Raw genomic sequence first — 13,280 nt, 5'->3', positions numbered from 1 at the left:
ACACTCTGAGTCAGTAGACTGGCTCTTGAACTTATTTCATCCTGTCAGCAGTTATTACCCATAACTTATAACTTATATCTAACTGTGCAATACCATTTTTTTGTGTGCAATAATTCAACTGCAATAATTCAACTGTGCAATACTTATTAATTATTTAATTATTTACACTGGTGTATGTATATATTGGAGTATGATGCATATTGTACAGAATTCTTATTTCTCTTATTTCTATATTATTATTATTATTTTATTCTCATTGTTATATATTGTAGTATAATGCACATATTTTACATATTTCTTACTTTCGTATTTCTATTTTTCTTATAATTTCTTATAATTTCTCTACGCTTGTATATATTCACTTCTACAATGTGAGCAGCTGCAATGTAACCCAATTTCCCCTCGGGGATCAATAAAGTATTTCTGATTCTGATTCTGATTCTGAAAATCCAGATAATGAAAAAAATAAAAGATGTGACAGGAGAGGTCAAGAAACCACAGGCTTATACAACAGACCTCCCCTCAACTTAAGGAAAAAAACAAACAATAAGAAGCACACAAACTGAGCAGAAAAAAAAAAAAATAACCAATCAGTAGACAACAATCCAATAAAAACAAAGAAATACATGAAAAACAATACAGGGAAAAAGAAGAGAAAAAAAAACCATATCTTTAAATAATTGCAATTGAACAATTATCACTACATTTCAGCTATAATAGTCCATTTGATACTGTTTTACGTCCTTGTTTACTTTGCTTGCTGCTGGTCTTCTGTCGGGTTTAAGTTAATGTCCAATAAAGCAGAAGAACAAGATTTTGTTGCAATTTATGAATTTAAAATCAACCATAAACAAACCACAGCAGATATTTCTCGTTTTTTGTGAGTTTTGGCACATTTACACAATTTGTGATGTCAAGTGAGAGATATCACAAAATATCCCACATATCCTAGGCTACTTATAGTGAACACTAGGAGGTTGACATGACGTTTTTTTCACTCAGGTACATGGTTGCAATTTTAATTTTACAAGCTGTGTGGCAACAATTTTACAAGCTGTGTGGCATGCGGATGTCCGTCTGTGCACTTTTGAAAGGTTTACTACAAGTTAACGCCTACACTGTTTTGGAAAAGGAAAGAGGAGTTTAGGTGATTGCCAGGATTAAAAAAACACTGGGCTATTGTGGTTGGTAAAAACCCTCCAGAACTTCTCAGGAACTCCGCCTACATACCTGGAAACACACTTGAGACAGCGCCTGGGTCAGCCAAAGGACCGCATACCAAAACGCCAATGGAGCAACATTGGCTATGCTGATAGATAGATAGATAGATAGATAGATAGACAGATAGATAGATAGATAGATAGATAGGTCGATTTTTTTATTGTGCTCTTAGTGGAAATTTGTTTCCACAGCCTGTACACACACAATAGTTGAAACAACATCCAGCAAATTCAGAGAAATCGGGGACACAAGAAACAGTCATAAGAGCATAGGTCCATTTATAGTCTATGGCAGTGGTTCTCAACGTGGGGTCCGGGGACCACCAGGGGTCCTTGAGGGGGTCCCCAGCAAATTGATGAATCATTAAACTTCATTTACAAGAAGTTAACACAATTAGAGAATGTAGAAGAATGACTGTTTTGATCATAGTTTCTCTGTTATCTCTCTACCTACAATACAGACAGTCATGGAATTCTGGACAAAATCATATATAGCAATAAAAATATTCTCAGATTTGGGTCCGAGAGACAAAATCTCAATGGTGGACTGTCCAAATGGGGGTCCGTGGCTCTAATGTGGACTAAATTAGGGGTCCTTGATATGAAAAAGGTTGAGAATCACTGGTCTATGGAGGGCAGTGATAGCAGAGGGCACAAAGTTCTTGCTGAAGCATGCCTTTTTACAGATCAGGGATCTGTATCTCTGGCCAGATGGTAGAGTAGGATGAAGCATGGGTTAAGGGAGTGGCTGGGGTCGAGTGCAATGATTCGTGCTTTGCAAAGGATGGCAGTGTCAATGAGAGCTGGGAGGTTGGGAGTAGGGAGACCAGTGATGATTGGGGGTGCTAGGTTCATTGCGGACGTTGATGAGCAGTTCCTTAGTCTTGGAGACATCGAGATGTAGGTGAGACATTCATTGGTGTCAAGGGTGTACAGAAAGGGGCTCAGAACACAGCCTTGAGGAGCTCCGGTGTTGGTGATGATAGTGGATGATGTAGTGGTGCCCACCCTGACTTTTTTGGGGTTTGGGGTCCGTCACTGAGGAAACTGTGAAGAGATCCCGGGCATGGTGGCCAGGGGAGTCCAGTTGCTGTAGGAGGGAGTGGAAGAAACATCCTACAGCATCCTGCGTTCCTCTTTTGGCTTTATATGCACTATATACTGGTGAGGGTCCAGTTGTGAGCTGACAACAGGGAAGATAGAGATCAACACCAGTGTTTCAAAACATGTCATGGTTATGGAAGTGAGTGCTACTGATCTGAAGTGGTTTGGCCTAAGCCTGCTATTCTAACTCTGCGTGCACCCATAATCTGACCTGTGGTAAGTATAACTTGTTCACAGGTATCAGTAGGAAATTAAAATATCCAAAATCAAATATCAAAACCACATGACTACTCAAATATCATATTTCTTTGCAGGTTTTTCCAGGGAGGCACCTTCATATCAGCAGTGGATGACATAGATTGGTTGATAAGGCCTATATAGGCCTGATATATTGGTCTAACCCTACCACTAACAACACCATGTAGTCATTTTTGTTCTAATACATTACATATGGCTTATACATATACATGTAGTTACATACAGTTAATTGTTAAAATGTTTAAAAGTGTTAGGCCCTGGCTTTTTCTATATACGGTATAGCGTAGAGTAGCTGATAGCGCATACTCAAGAGTACAGTGCTATCATTATTATTATTATAGTATGGGTTTTCCTCATGTTGTCATGCCTCGTGATCTGCTGCCCTCTGATTGTGGAAACACTCTGTACTCTGACCTTTATAAACTGAAGTGTTATACAAAGATTTAATCTGTTAACTCACAAATACTTAAGGGGAATTCCACCGAAAAATGCCTTTTTGAGGTTTCAGTTATTAGCTCTCCAGATAAAGGAAATTGCAGTCTTATGACAGTTTCAAACTGCATAGCCTGGAATGACTGAAATAAAATTACTGTATATGGGCAGTCTTGTTATCGTGTCCTAAAAAAACATAAAAAAGTTAGAGTGAGAAAACATTTAAGGAAGGTATTTTTTTGTACAAAGCACTCCCTCTGTACAAAAGCCTATTAATAATATTTCTAACAAGCACAAATTGAAATAAATATGACTGTATGGCATATAAACATTTAATTTCCATTCAAAGTGTCAGGTCCATTTGCTGTGAAGTGGTGCATCTCCACACGACATCACTTCTTCATATTTCCCTGGAAGCCTGGCCAAGATCCTTTTAAAAAGAGGTCCTTTGTCTTAAAATTAAGATTGACAACATTGTTCCTCTCAGCAAACTTCCTCATACATGGTGAAACATGAGCAATCATGTCTGTATGCGTTTGTGTTCCTGCAATATGCGCTGCATCAGGTAGCTCTTGTTGGACTTGTGCACAGATCAGACTGGCACAGAGTTAGTCATGGACATAAGATCCATTTTTCAACATGTTGCATGCAAGGATTTGCTTTACAGGAAAACAGCGCTAAATATATATTAAAAAAAACATGTTCCCTCGTTATTTTTGAAATCCTAGTTACCAATTCACCATGCTTTGTGATTAAACACCAGACATCAAACCTCAAATGTTCTTTGAGGCAGAGTGAGTAGAAATGCCACAGAAGAAAAGAGGTCAAAATGTAAACAAATCCAGGCTGAATAGAGTCACTTGAAGTAGACTAGCACAGTGGAGTTCTGTTGCCTAGTGATGTGCAATGGTAATTTAAGCTCCGAGTGCAACCTTTTGAAAGTGGGACAAACTCATGCAGCTTATACCATGATGGCACTTGCGCACACACACATCCACACATATTTTCCTATCATATCTTATTTTTATCCCCGCGACAGCAGGAGCTCAAAGGATCGCAATGTCAGTCGGTCGGTTAGTCAGTCAGCTCCAACCAACATAACCACAAGTAGAACATCAATTTTAGCACTGTTTTTATGAGATGGCTTGTTCTATCAAAGTCCATCTCCAATAAATGAGTCAACAGGAAATGATTAGTGGACAAACTGAAAGCTAGCACACATATTGTTCCTTCAACGTTATTTTTATCCAATCTTCTACATACTTTGAGCAAGAGACTCCGCTCCAGTGTTCAAGAGCTTTAACCTTTTGATACTCAATACATTTTAACATGGAACTTTTATTCATTTTTAGCCATAGAAATGAATGTTGGAGAGTGAATAGTGACATCTGGTGGTCAACAGTAACCTCCAACAGTTGAACCCAAAAAGTGATTCAAGGATAAGTTTGGCAAATTTGGACCTGTACATAAGTTGTCTCTTACATACTTGTAGTACTTGGACCCGCAGATAGTATTGGCTCCCAAGTCAGCTGTTGGTTGAAATGGCACTCCCGTTGCTAGTCTCTTGCTGCTAACAATGAGTCCAAATGGGATCTGTCAAAAATCTAAAAAAAAAAAAAAAGCCATTTGTAGGCTCCACGGGGGAGTTAAGTGTAAACATGACACAATTCCGCCATTACGCACACTTTCACTAATCAGGAAGTCATGGAATTATTTTTCTCTGCTGCAGCGCAGACTGCTGTGGGGTAAAAGTGCGTTACTTGCTGCGTGATCTAGTTTTGTGGACAGTCGGGTCAGATTGTAAACAATTGCACATGGAGGCGGGTAGAGTTTGGTAGAAGACTATCCACTGAGTGGAAATAGTGCTGTGCTGCTGCTTTCTGGACTGAGGATATAAATACATCAACAACATTTTAAGCTGCTTTCAGCTAGCCCATGCTTTCCTCTTCAGGAAATGTACTTCTCTAATTTTTACCTCTGCCAGTGAAGTTGGAAGGAGGTTATATTTACCCTTGCAAGTCTGTCTGTTGGCAAGATATCTCAAAAAGTTTCAAACGGATTTGGTTGAAATTTGGTGGTCAGATAGCCCTGGGCCTAAGGATCAGTTGATTAGATATTGGTGATGATTCAGATATGGGATTTCTGCCATTAGATAAATAGCCTGTAGTTTTTTAGCCATAACTAATATGCTGTATTCATATGCTGGTGGGAAAGTCTTCCAAGTCAGCTGCTAAACAACATTGCATTCATGTGCTATTTTGTTAGAAAATCAAACCTGGAAGACAAATGATAAACAAACCGTTACAGAGGATGCAAGTTTGAGAATTGCTCAGCATTGGCGGTGGTTTGTGTTCTACCAAGTGCCTTCTAGTTTGACTATTGTTTTCGTAATGAACAATTTTAAGGTGGTTTATAGCGATGATGTTATTTCCCTGTGTTTATCCAAAATATTTTTTTATGCTCTGCTATATCTGTATATTGGCTTGCCTTTACCTCATACTGGAATACTGCTTGGACTCTTGACATGTGCTACCAGTGTCCTTAAGATCCATGCTTCACAGAAGAGATTTGTTAGATTAGCCAATTTGAGGACTGAACACTCAGCTCTGCTCTTCTGTCAACTAAATGTTCTGCCTGTCTTCAACATCAGTATATTGCAAAGTGGTATTTTTAGTAATAAAAATACACAAGTTCATACACTTACTCTTCAAATTCTCTAGTTCCATTTCACCTTTTGAATGGAAAAATGGAATTGCAATATGATGATTTCTGGAAAAACGGTTGCAAAAATTTCTTGAACTATGATGCAATATGACGCTTGTCTCTAAAATATTATGGAAGGCCATGGGGGGTGTTGGTAGAATTTACAAGAAACGCAGCTAATGATATAAATACATGACGCAATATTGGCAGAGATATATTTAAGCTGTCTCGTATGAAATAAGCAGCTATTGGAATCATAAAGGTATACTGTTCAGTAGTGTAGAGGATTATCCATTTCCAACATAAATACCTATTCATTATCTTATTTTATTATAGTATTGCGTTTATGTTTTACAGAGAAGGGCTCAGTGACAGTGAAAAACGAATGTTATGAGAATGAGTAATGACCAGCGTGAACAAGGGAGTGCTGGGAATTGCTACATCAGGTTCCTGTGTTGAAACCTTCCACATGCTCTTCCAGTGTGTAAACACATTTCCATCCAAGTTCTTGAGTAACAGTTGAGCAAGAAGTTGAAGCGCTAGAAACCTTGTGAACAAAAGGTTGCACATAAAGAAACAGAATATTGATGGAGCATGAAACTAGAAGAGTCACATTTACAGAATAATTGCCTAATGCTTAAGTTTTATAATAAGAACATCATACAGCATTGACGTCACTGATAAGTAGCTGGGCAAAGTTACTTAAGTTTGGGAAATTCAGACACATTTAACTAAATGGAGGGGGGTAGAAAAGGTTTCTGTATCACCCAGTTTTAAATAAATCAATTTTGAGTTCTAAAATCAATTAGATATGCGTGTGCTTGCCATCATTGAATGAGTAAACTTCTCCTCTTTCATTTCATTTGAGTGTCTCCCTTTTCAATTTCAGATGCATGTATCCCATGGTATGAGTCAACATGATACAACCTAGTGCCTATATGCTAATCTCTGGGGGACATTTAAAGGAATAGTTCACCCAAAAATGAAAATTCTGTCATCATCTAGTCAGCCTCATGCCAGTTGAAACACAGGTGAAGTTTGTCCATATAACACACAGGGAGGTTGCCAGCACAACTCCATAGCAGCCTTCTCCAAAACAACTGGAGTCAGTGGGGACCAGTTCTTCAGAGTTCCAAAAAGACCTACAGTATATTTACACCATCATTTAGTGCAAATCTTAACTACAGCTGATTGATTTGCAACAAATAATGGTGTATAGGTCTTTCTGTTCACAGTGTGATTGTTTGGCTGTTTTTGTTTTGGAACTCTAAAGAACAGGTCCCCATTGACTTCAGTTGTTTTGGAGAAGGCTGCTACCAAGTTGTGCTGGCAACCTCCCTGTGTGTTATATGGACTAACAAATTTCACCTGTGTTTCATTTGGCATGAGGGTGAGTAGAGGATGACAGAATTTTAATTTTTGGGTGAACTATTCCTTTAATCCATGAAGATCATTACCTCCGCCAATGGAACTGGATGGGGGTTATGTTTTCACCCCATTCCATTCCATTGCCTGTTTGCAGGTTATCTCAGAAAGTAATCAATGGATTTGAACGAAACTTGGTGGAAAGATTGGTCATGGGGCGTGGAAGAACTGATTAACTTGTCATACCAATTGGCCGAAGGGGTGGCATGGTGGTGGGCGTGGCTTCTCACAAAAAGGCATATACCTTCTGAACAGTTTCACATAAAACCATCAAACTTTGTTGATAAACCAGAATAAGACACTGAAGTTATAGTCTGAATAATGAAATTTAAAATTAGGAATAGTAATTGGCAACAGTAAATAGAGTTATGTCAGTTTGGGTCAATAAACCAGAGAAACGAGGCAGGATGCTCTAAGGGATAAATTAGACTACAGTAACTTTCCTGATTGAATTAGGCGCTAATTTTAGAAAAAGCTTTTGCATCCTCTCAGCAGAAAGACATGGAAAATGTTACAGCCTACTTGCCGGTGTCCGTTAGGAGGTTTACTCGTTTAGAAATCGGTCTCCTGAAGATCGGCAGGTCGGACGAACTCGGCAATAGACGGGTCGCCTATAGCAACGGCAAACGGGTCTCTGGATGATGGGCTCGTCCTGTATGAGAATCCGCGACTGGCCCGGCTGTCGACAGAATCTCGTAGGAAGGACGTAGGCCTACTACTAGTGGTCAGTTGAGATGAGGCTTCAGGCTTTACTAATTAACAGATTAAAATGTTCTTAAAATAGCTTTGAAACTTCGCGGGCCCGGCGATGATCATTTCAATTAACTTTTAAAAAGCAAGGCTCAACTTCAAAGTACAAACCGTGATAAAAATCAATGGCAAGGAGCGCAAAAATGTCTTTAGCAGCAAGATTTGAATTTTGTTTCTCGCTGGTCTTAGCTTGTGGCCGGTCTTGGTGTTCAGCCTTGGCATGAAGCCGGGGTTTAACAAAAGACAAAGAAGTTTCTAGTTTTCCGAGTTTCGAGGCAGGGTTTTGCAATGTAAAAAGCTACTTTGCGCGACTTTGCGGTTACGCCTTGTTGACTAATCAAGAGATAAGACGGAGAGAGAAACATGGGGAAAATTGTGTCTGTTATTTTAACGTGAAAATAGTTGCATATCGCAGCTTTCGAGTGTCTAGGTTTGAGGCTTTGCCCTATCCAATTTCTCATCTTTCTTCCGCAGGTGGCACCCAGCGACTACCCAGGGCCATCAATGTTTCCCTTGCTAAGGAGCTTATATTTGCAGCTCGGGTGGTGGACGGAGCGGAGGCTCGCCGCCTCGGCCTGGTCAGCCACTCTGTGGAGCAGAACAAGAGCGGTGACGCCGCCTACCTCCGGGCTCTGGAGCTCGCCCGGGAGTTCAACCCTCAGGTATGAAGAGCACGTCAGAAATGATTACTTGTCCTGTTTACTTGAATTGAAATAATGCAGAAAATTTTCATTTAAAATCCAAAATTATGGAATACCATACCTAAAGCCATAAGAGATTCGAGCTCAGTGAACATTTTTAAACGGCAGCTAAAAACCTATTTATTTAACTTGGCTTTTAATTGAAGTCATTCTGTTTTTACTTTTTTATTTTTTTTACATATTATATTGATTTTACCAGTTTCTGTTTTTACTGTCCCTTTTACCATCGACTCATCTACTTATTGCTACTCCTTTCCATTTGCCCTTGTTTTAATTTGTATGTTTTCAGTTTGTATTTCTTTTAATATCAAGCATCTTTTTTTTATGTGAAGCACTTTGAACTGCATCGTTTGTATGAAAAGTGCTCTATGAATACAGTTTATTCTTATTTATTATTATTTAATTTCTTAGCATTAAAATGGCAGCCCTGGACAGACATATTTGTGATGTCAGCAATAAAATTCATGAGTATATAAACTCTCCTTGTTAATTTTAGGCCTTGATTAATTTGCATTACTGTACAGTAAGAGCAATTTTAAATAATCAAATCAGACACAATGGTTTGTATAACTGTCTAACCCTAACCTCCAAAAAGGTAGTTACTGTTTCATTATTGGCTCCCTCAGGGTCCAATTGCGATTAGGATGGCAAAATTGGCTATTAACCAGGGGATGGAGGTAAGGTGAACTCAGAACATACCACTACACACACACTACAGACACTACACGTTTAATATGTTTGCTGAATGATTATGAAGTCATTGGTCCTATGATGATAGATGTTCACTTGATTCAGGAAACCTTACATCGCCCTCTTTAGGAACATTACTCTAGTCCAAGTTGTTCTAGTAGTAGACTCCATTCACACTGATTAGAAAACGTCAGATTCGAGTCAAAAAAAAAAGCAGAAAAATGACAGAATTGGGACAGCTACAGTGTGAATGTAGCCTAAGTGATATCATATCTCTTCCAGGTTGATTTATCTACAGGACTGGCAATTGAAGAGGCATGCTATGCCCAGGTGAGTATTTGAGCTACTTTACCTATTGACATATCGGTAACACTATACAATAAGGGTCACAAGTTAAGGGTTAGTTAATGCTTAATAAGCATTAAGTTAATGTATTGCAATGCATTGCATTAATGCATTGCATGCAAGTTAAGCATTCTAGTTAATGCTTAATAAGCATTAACTAACCCTTAGTTAACAGTTAACTAATGTGTCTGGTAATCATGTACTAATGGTGTTCATGTTAACTAAGGTATTAATTTATAAATTATTTAACTATTAAATAATGTATAAATTAATACCTTAGTTAACATGAACATCATTATTAAATTACACATTAGTTAACTGTTAATTAAGGGTTAGTGACCCTTATTGTAAAGTGTTACCAACATATCAATTCACTATTACTTATCCAACTGTATCAAATATATTTTGTTTTTGAACTCTCTTGTGCATAGAAAACGTTCCTTGTCTCTTAAAGTTCATACAAAAATGCGTTGAGTGTTGGAGTTCACTTTCATGTTGTATGCACTATACGAGACAATTGAGTCTTCTTGAGTCTTGAATTGTTGTTAATAGGGATGACTTAACCACTGGTTCTCAGTGTGGGGTCCGCGGACCACCAGGAGTCCTTGAGGGGGTTCCAGGGGGTCCCCAGCAAATTGATGAATTGTTAAACTTCACCATGATTTCATTTACAAGAAGTTAACACAACTGGAGAATGTAGAAGAATGACTGTTTTGATCATAGTTTCTCTGTTATCTCTCTACCTACAATACAGATAGTCATGGAATTCTGGACAAAATCATATCTAACAATAAAAATATTCTCAGATTTGGGTCTGAGAGACAAAACCTTATCAAATGGGGGTCTGTAGGCCTAATGTGGACTAAATTAGGGGTTCTTGATATGAAAAAGGTTGAGAATCATTGGACTAAACGACTAAAGATAAAATAGTACATCTTTTTAGCCCCACAACAGCAGGGGCTCTGAGGATCGTATTGTCGGCCGGTCGCTCTGTTCACCACTTTTGGTCACGTGGGTGAAAGTGTGCGGGAAAGTCACAGGGCTGTTAGACTCTTAACTCTTGTCTGAGCACTGACACGTTTGTGTCGTTCCCAAGGTGATACCGACAAAGGACCGATTGGAGGGTCTCACCGCATTCAAGGAGAAGAGGCCTCCTCGCTTCAAGGGGGAGTAAGGGCCCGGAAGAATAAAAAAAGCAATCACAAAGTACTGCCTTCAGCTCTCCTGTCACTGCTTCTGTCATATTTAGGGGTGGAACGGTACATGTAAAAAAAACACCAACCTGCCCGAGCCGATACCCTCGGGACGTACATCTGAACACAACTTTGGGTTTATGTTGGCAAGCAATTTGGCCACTGATTTGAAAATATCAGGCTAAAAGCTAAAGCACTTGCTGGCTATGTCAACTATTACTTTCAGAAGTGGTGGAATCGTCGTGCTAAGTAAGCATCGACCATCGCGTACAATACTGAATCATATTTCTGCCGTCTGTAACATTAACTGGTTATGATGGTTTTGCTGTTGGCAGTCGGTAGCTAAGCTAACCAGTAGCCTCCTTCGCTAATTAACTAATCCAGAAATGCCATCCGCCATAAACTTCTGTGAATACACGAGCAGGTGAATGTGTCAGAAGATTTATCGCTTTTTACGGGGGGGAGAAATGTCTCGCCATACTCTGTCCCAAAAGTGTGGAGGAGTAATGTAAGCTAAACTCTAATCCATGAGGGATACAAGCAGGAGATAACGCTAATGATATCTGCATGAAATGCTGACACGGACTTGTTTTTCCCTCATGTGCAACCTTCTACTAAATCACTTCGTAATTTAATCAGAGGTGGAGTTTTGAGTTTGAGATTATTACCAATCACGTTCTAATCATATTTTAACATCTCATCATACCCCTGTCTAAAGCTATTTGTGAAATTAAATTGTTAAAATTGGATGGTAAACATGTTCGTTTGACCCAATGCATTGTGTACTTGAACTGCGAGTCTTGTGAGCCGTTCCACCACTAGTCCGATTCCTGTTATGATGACACTGTAACTGATGGCCTTCAGAGAACCTGGAGATGGTGTCCAACAGATCATAGCACAGGAGTCAGTACTGTATCCAGACAGACGTAGACGGTGATTAATCATTAGAGCTGACTTTGCATGACATGTTCTGGTTTTGTTCATTTTTTCTGTTCTGAGTTGCCTTTCCTTGTCTATCTATGTGTTTTGGTCCTCATTGATTCGGGGTCAGTGCTCTTGTAAACAAATTTAAAGCCTCAAACTGCTTTTATGAAAACTTCAGAGGTGGGGATTCAAGTCACAGTTTTAATTGCTTGAGACTTGACTTGGGTTCTGGTGACTTGGGACTTGACTTTGATGACTTGAAAAGGTTTCTAAAGTCTTGACTTGAGATCTTGTGTTTGTGTAAATGACTTAGATTGAAAGTGATGAGATTTGTTCCAGCGGACGACTGAATTTAAATTCTGTTGCATATTGCATTGAAAAGTCCTAGAAATTTAGTTTTCTTTAAGATATTAAATTGATACTGGACTCTTGATTTGTTCTGACTTGACTTGCTGTTCTACATTTAGACTTGAGACTTGACATTAATGACATGGACTTGACTTGGACTTGACATTTAGACTTGAGACTTGACATTAATGACATGGACTTGACTTGGACTTGACATTTAGACTTGGGACTTGACTTGAGACTTGTGCCTCAAGACTTGGGACTTGACGTGAGACTTGTGCCTCAAGACTTGACACTGACTTGGGACTTGAACAAAGTTGACTTGGTCACACCTCTGGAAAACTTTCATGATTAGCCACAGTGATAACCCTAGAAATGATATTGTAATAAGTGAAGTAAGCCTTCTTCAATCTGGAACAGCCCATAGGACATGAACCTATGGCACACTTACAAATAAAGCTATTGCATAGAAAAAAATGTTTTGATGAGCGCACAGCCCGTCAGCATATCTCATCCTTTCCACATAAACATTTCATGACATCAGGTTGTTCCATGGTTAAAGCAATGCACTTCCAAAGTCACTGTTTTTTTTATGTTAGAGAAAGGATTATCTCTTAATGACATAGACAGCCTTTGTAGAGGAATCAATAAAATGACTGTCTCTGACTTTCTACTTGTTTGCGCTTCATTTTTGTTCCTCCAGTTAGTCACACAACACTCCATGGCATAAACTGTTTAAAGTCTGTTGGCAAAAAAACGTGCTCAATTCAGTCAAATTTGAAAGAATACTTGGAAAGCCAAGGCACACTTCTTTTTATTTTTTAGTATTTTTAAAAAAAAGCCTATATTTTTCATTGGCTTCCCTACATGTTTCAGCATATTTTATTTTGAAGACCTTTTGACCTGCAGTATTTCAGAGCAGAGTTTAGACCAGGGGCCGGATTCACCAATGTGTTCTTAAGATAGATCTTAAGAAATGACATAAGAGGAAATTTTAAGAAGTTCTTAAGAAGGCTCTTAAGTGCAATTCCTCAATACTTTCTGAGTAACAGTCTCATTTCTTACGAATTTCTGTAATTTTCCAACTTAAGAACTTCTGAAAATAGGGCCTGAATTAATTCTGGTTAATACACTTTAGGCTTACTGCCATTGAGGCTAGGAGACAAGGCTAGGAGGCAACCCAAAGT

General features: G+C 38.8%; 1 protein-coding gene across 1 annotated transcript in view; it reads left to right on the top strand.

The window, feature by feature from the left end:
- auh (AU RNA binding protein/enoyl-CoA hydratase) overlaps positions 1-12,759 on the top strand; it is a 34,750-nt gene extending 21,991 nt beyond the window's left edge. Inside the window, exons 7-10 of the mRNA XM_071528275.1 lie at positions 8,367-8,554; positions 9,220-9,270; positions 9,566-9,613; positions 10,725-12,759. Of these exons, the coding sequence (XP_071384376.1) occupies positions 8,367-8,554; positions 9,220-9,270; positions 9,566-9,613; positions 10,725-10,802 (365 nt within the window). The 3' untranslated portion in view covers positions 10,803-12,759. The remainder of the gene's footprint in view (positions 1-8,366; positions 8,555-9,219; positions 9,271-9,565; positions 9,614-10,724) is intronic.
- The last annotated feature ends 521 nt before the right edge of the window (positions 12,760-13,280 follow it).

The sequence above is a fragment of the Centroberyx affinis genome, unplaced genomic scaffold (assembly GCF_046629955.1).
Source record: "Centroberyx affinis isolate AG114_WGS23_722 - 3 ecotype Tasmania unplaced genomic scaffold, CSIRO-AGI_Caff_v1 ptg001646l_1, whole genome shotgun sequence".
Classification (NCBI taxonomy): Eukaryota; Metazoa; Chordata; class Actinopteri; order Beryciformes; family Berycidae; genus Centroberyx; species Centroberyx affinis.
Note: the sequence above shows the minus strand (reverse complement) of the source record. Positions and strands in the feature narration are given on the sequence as shown.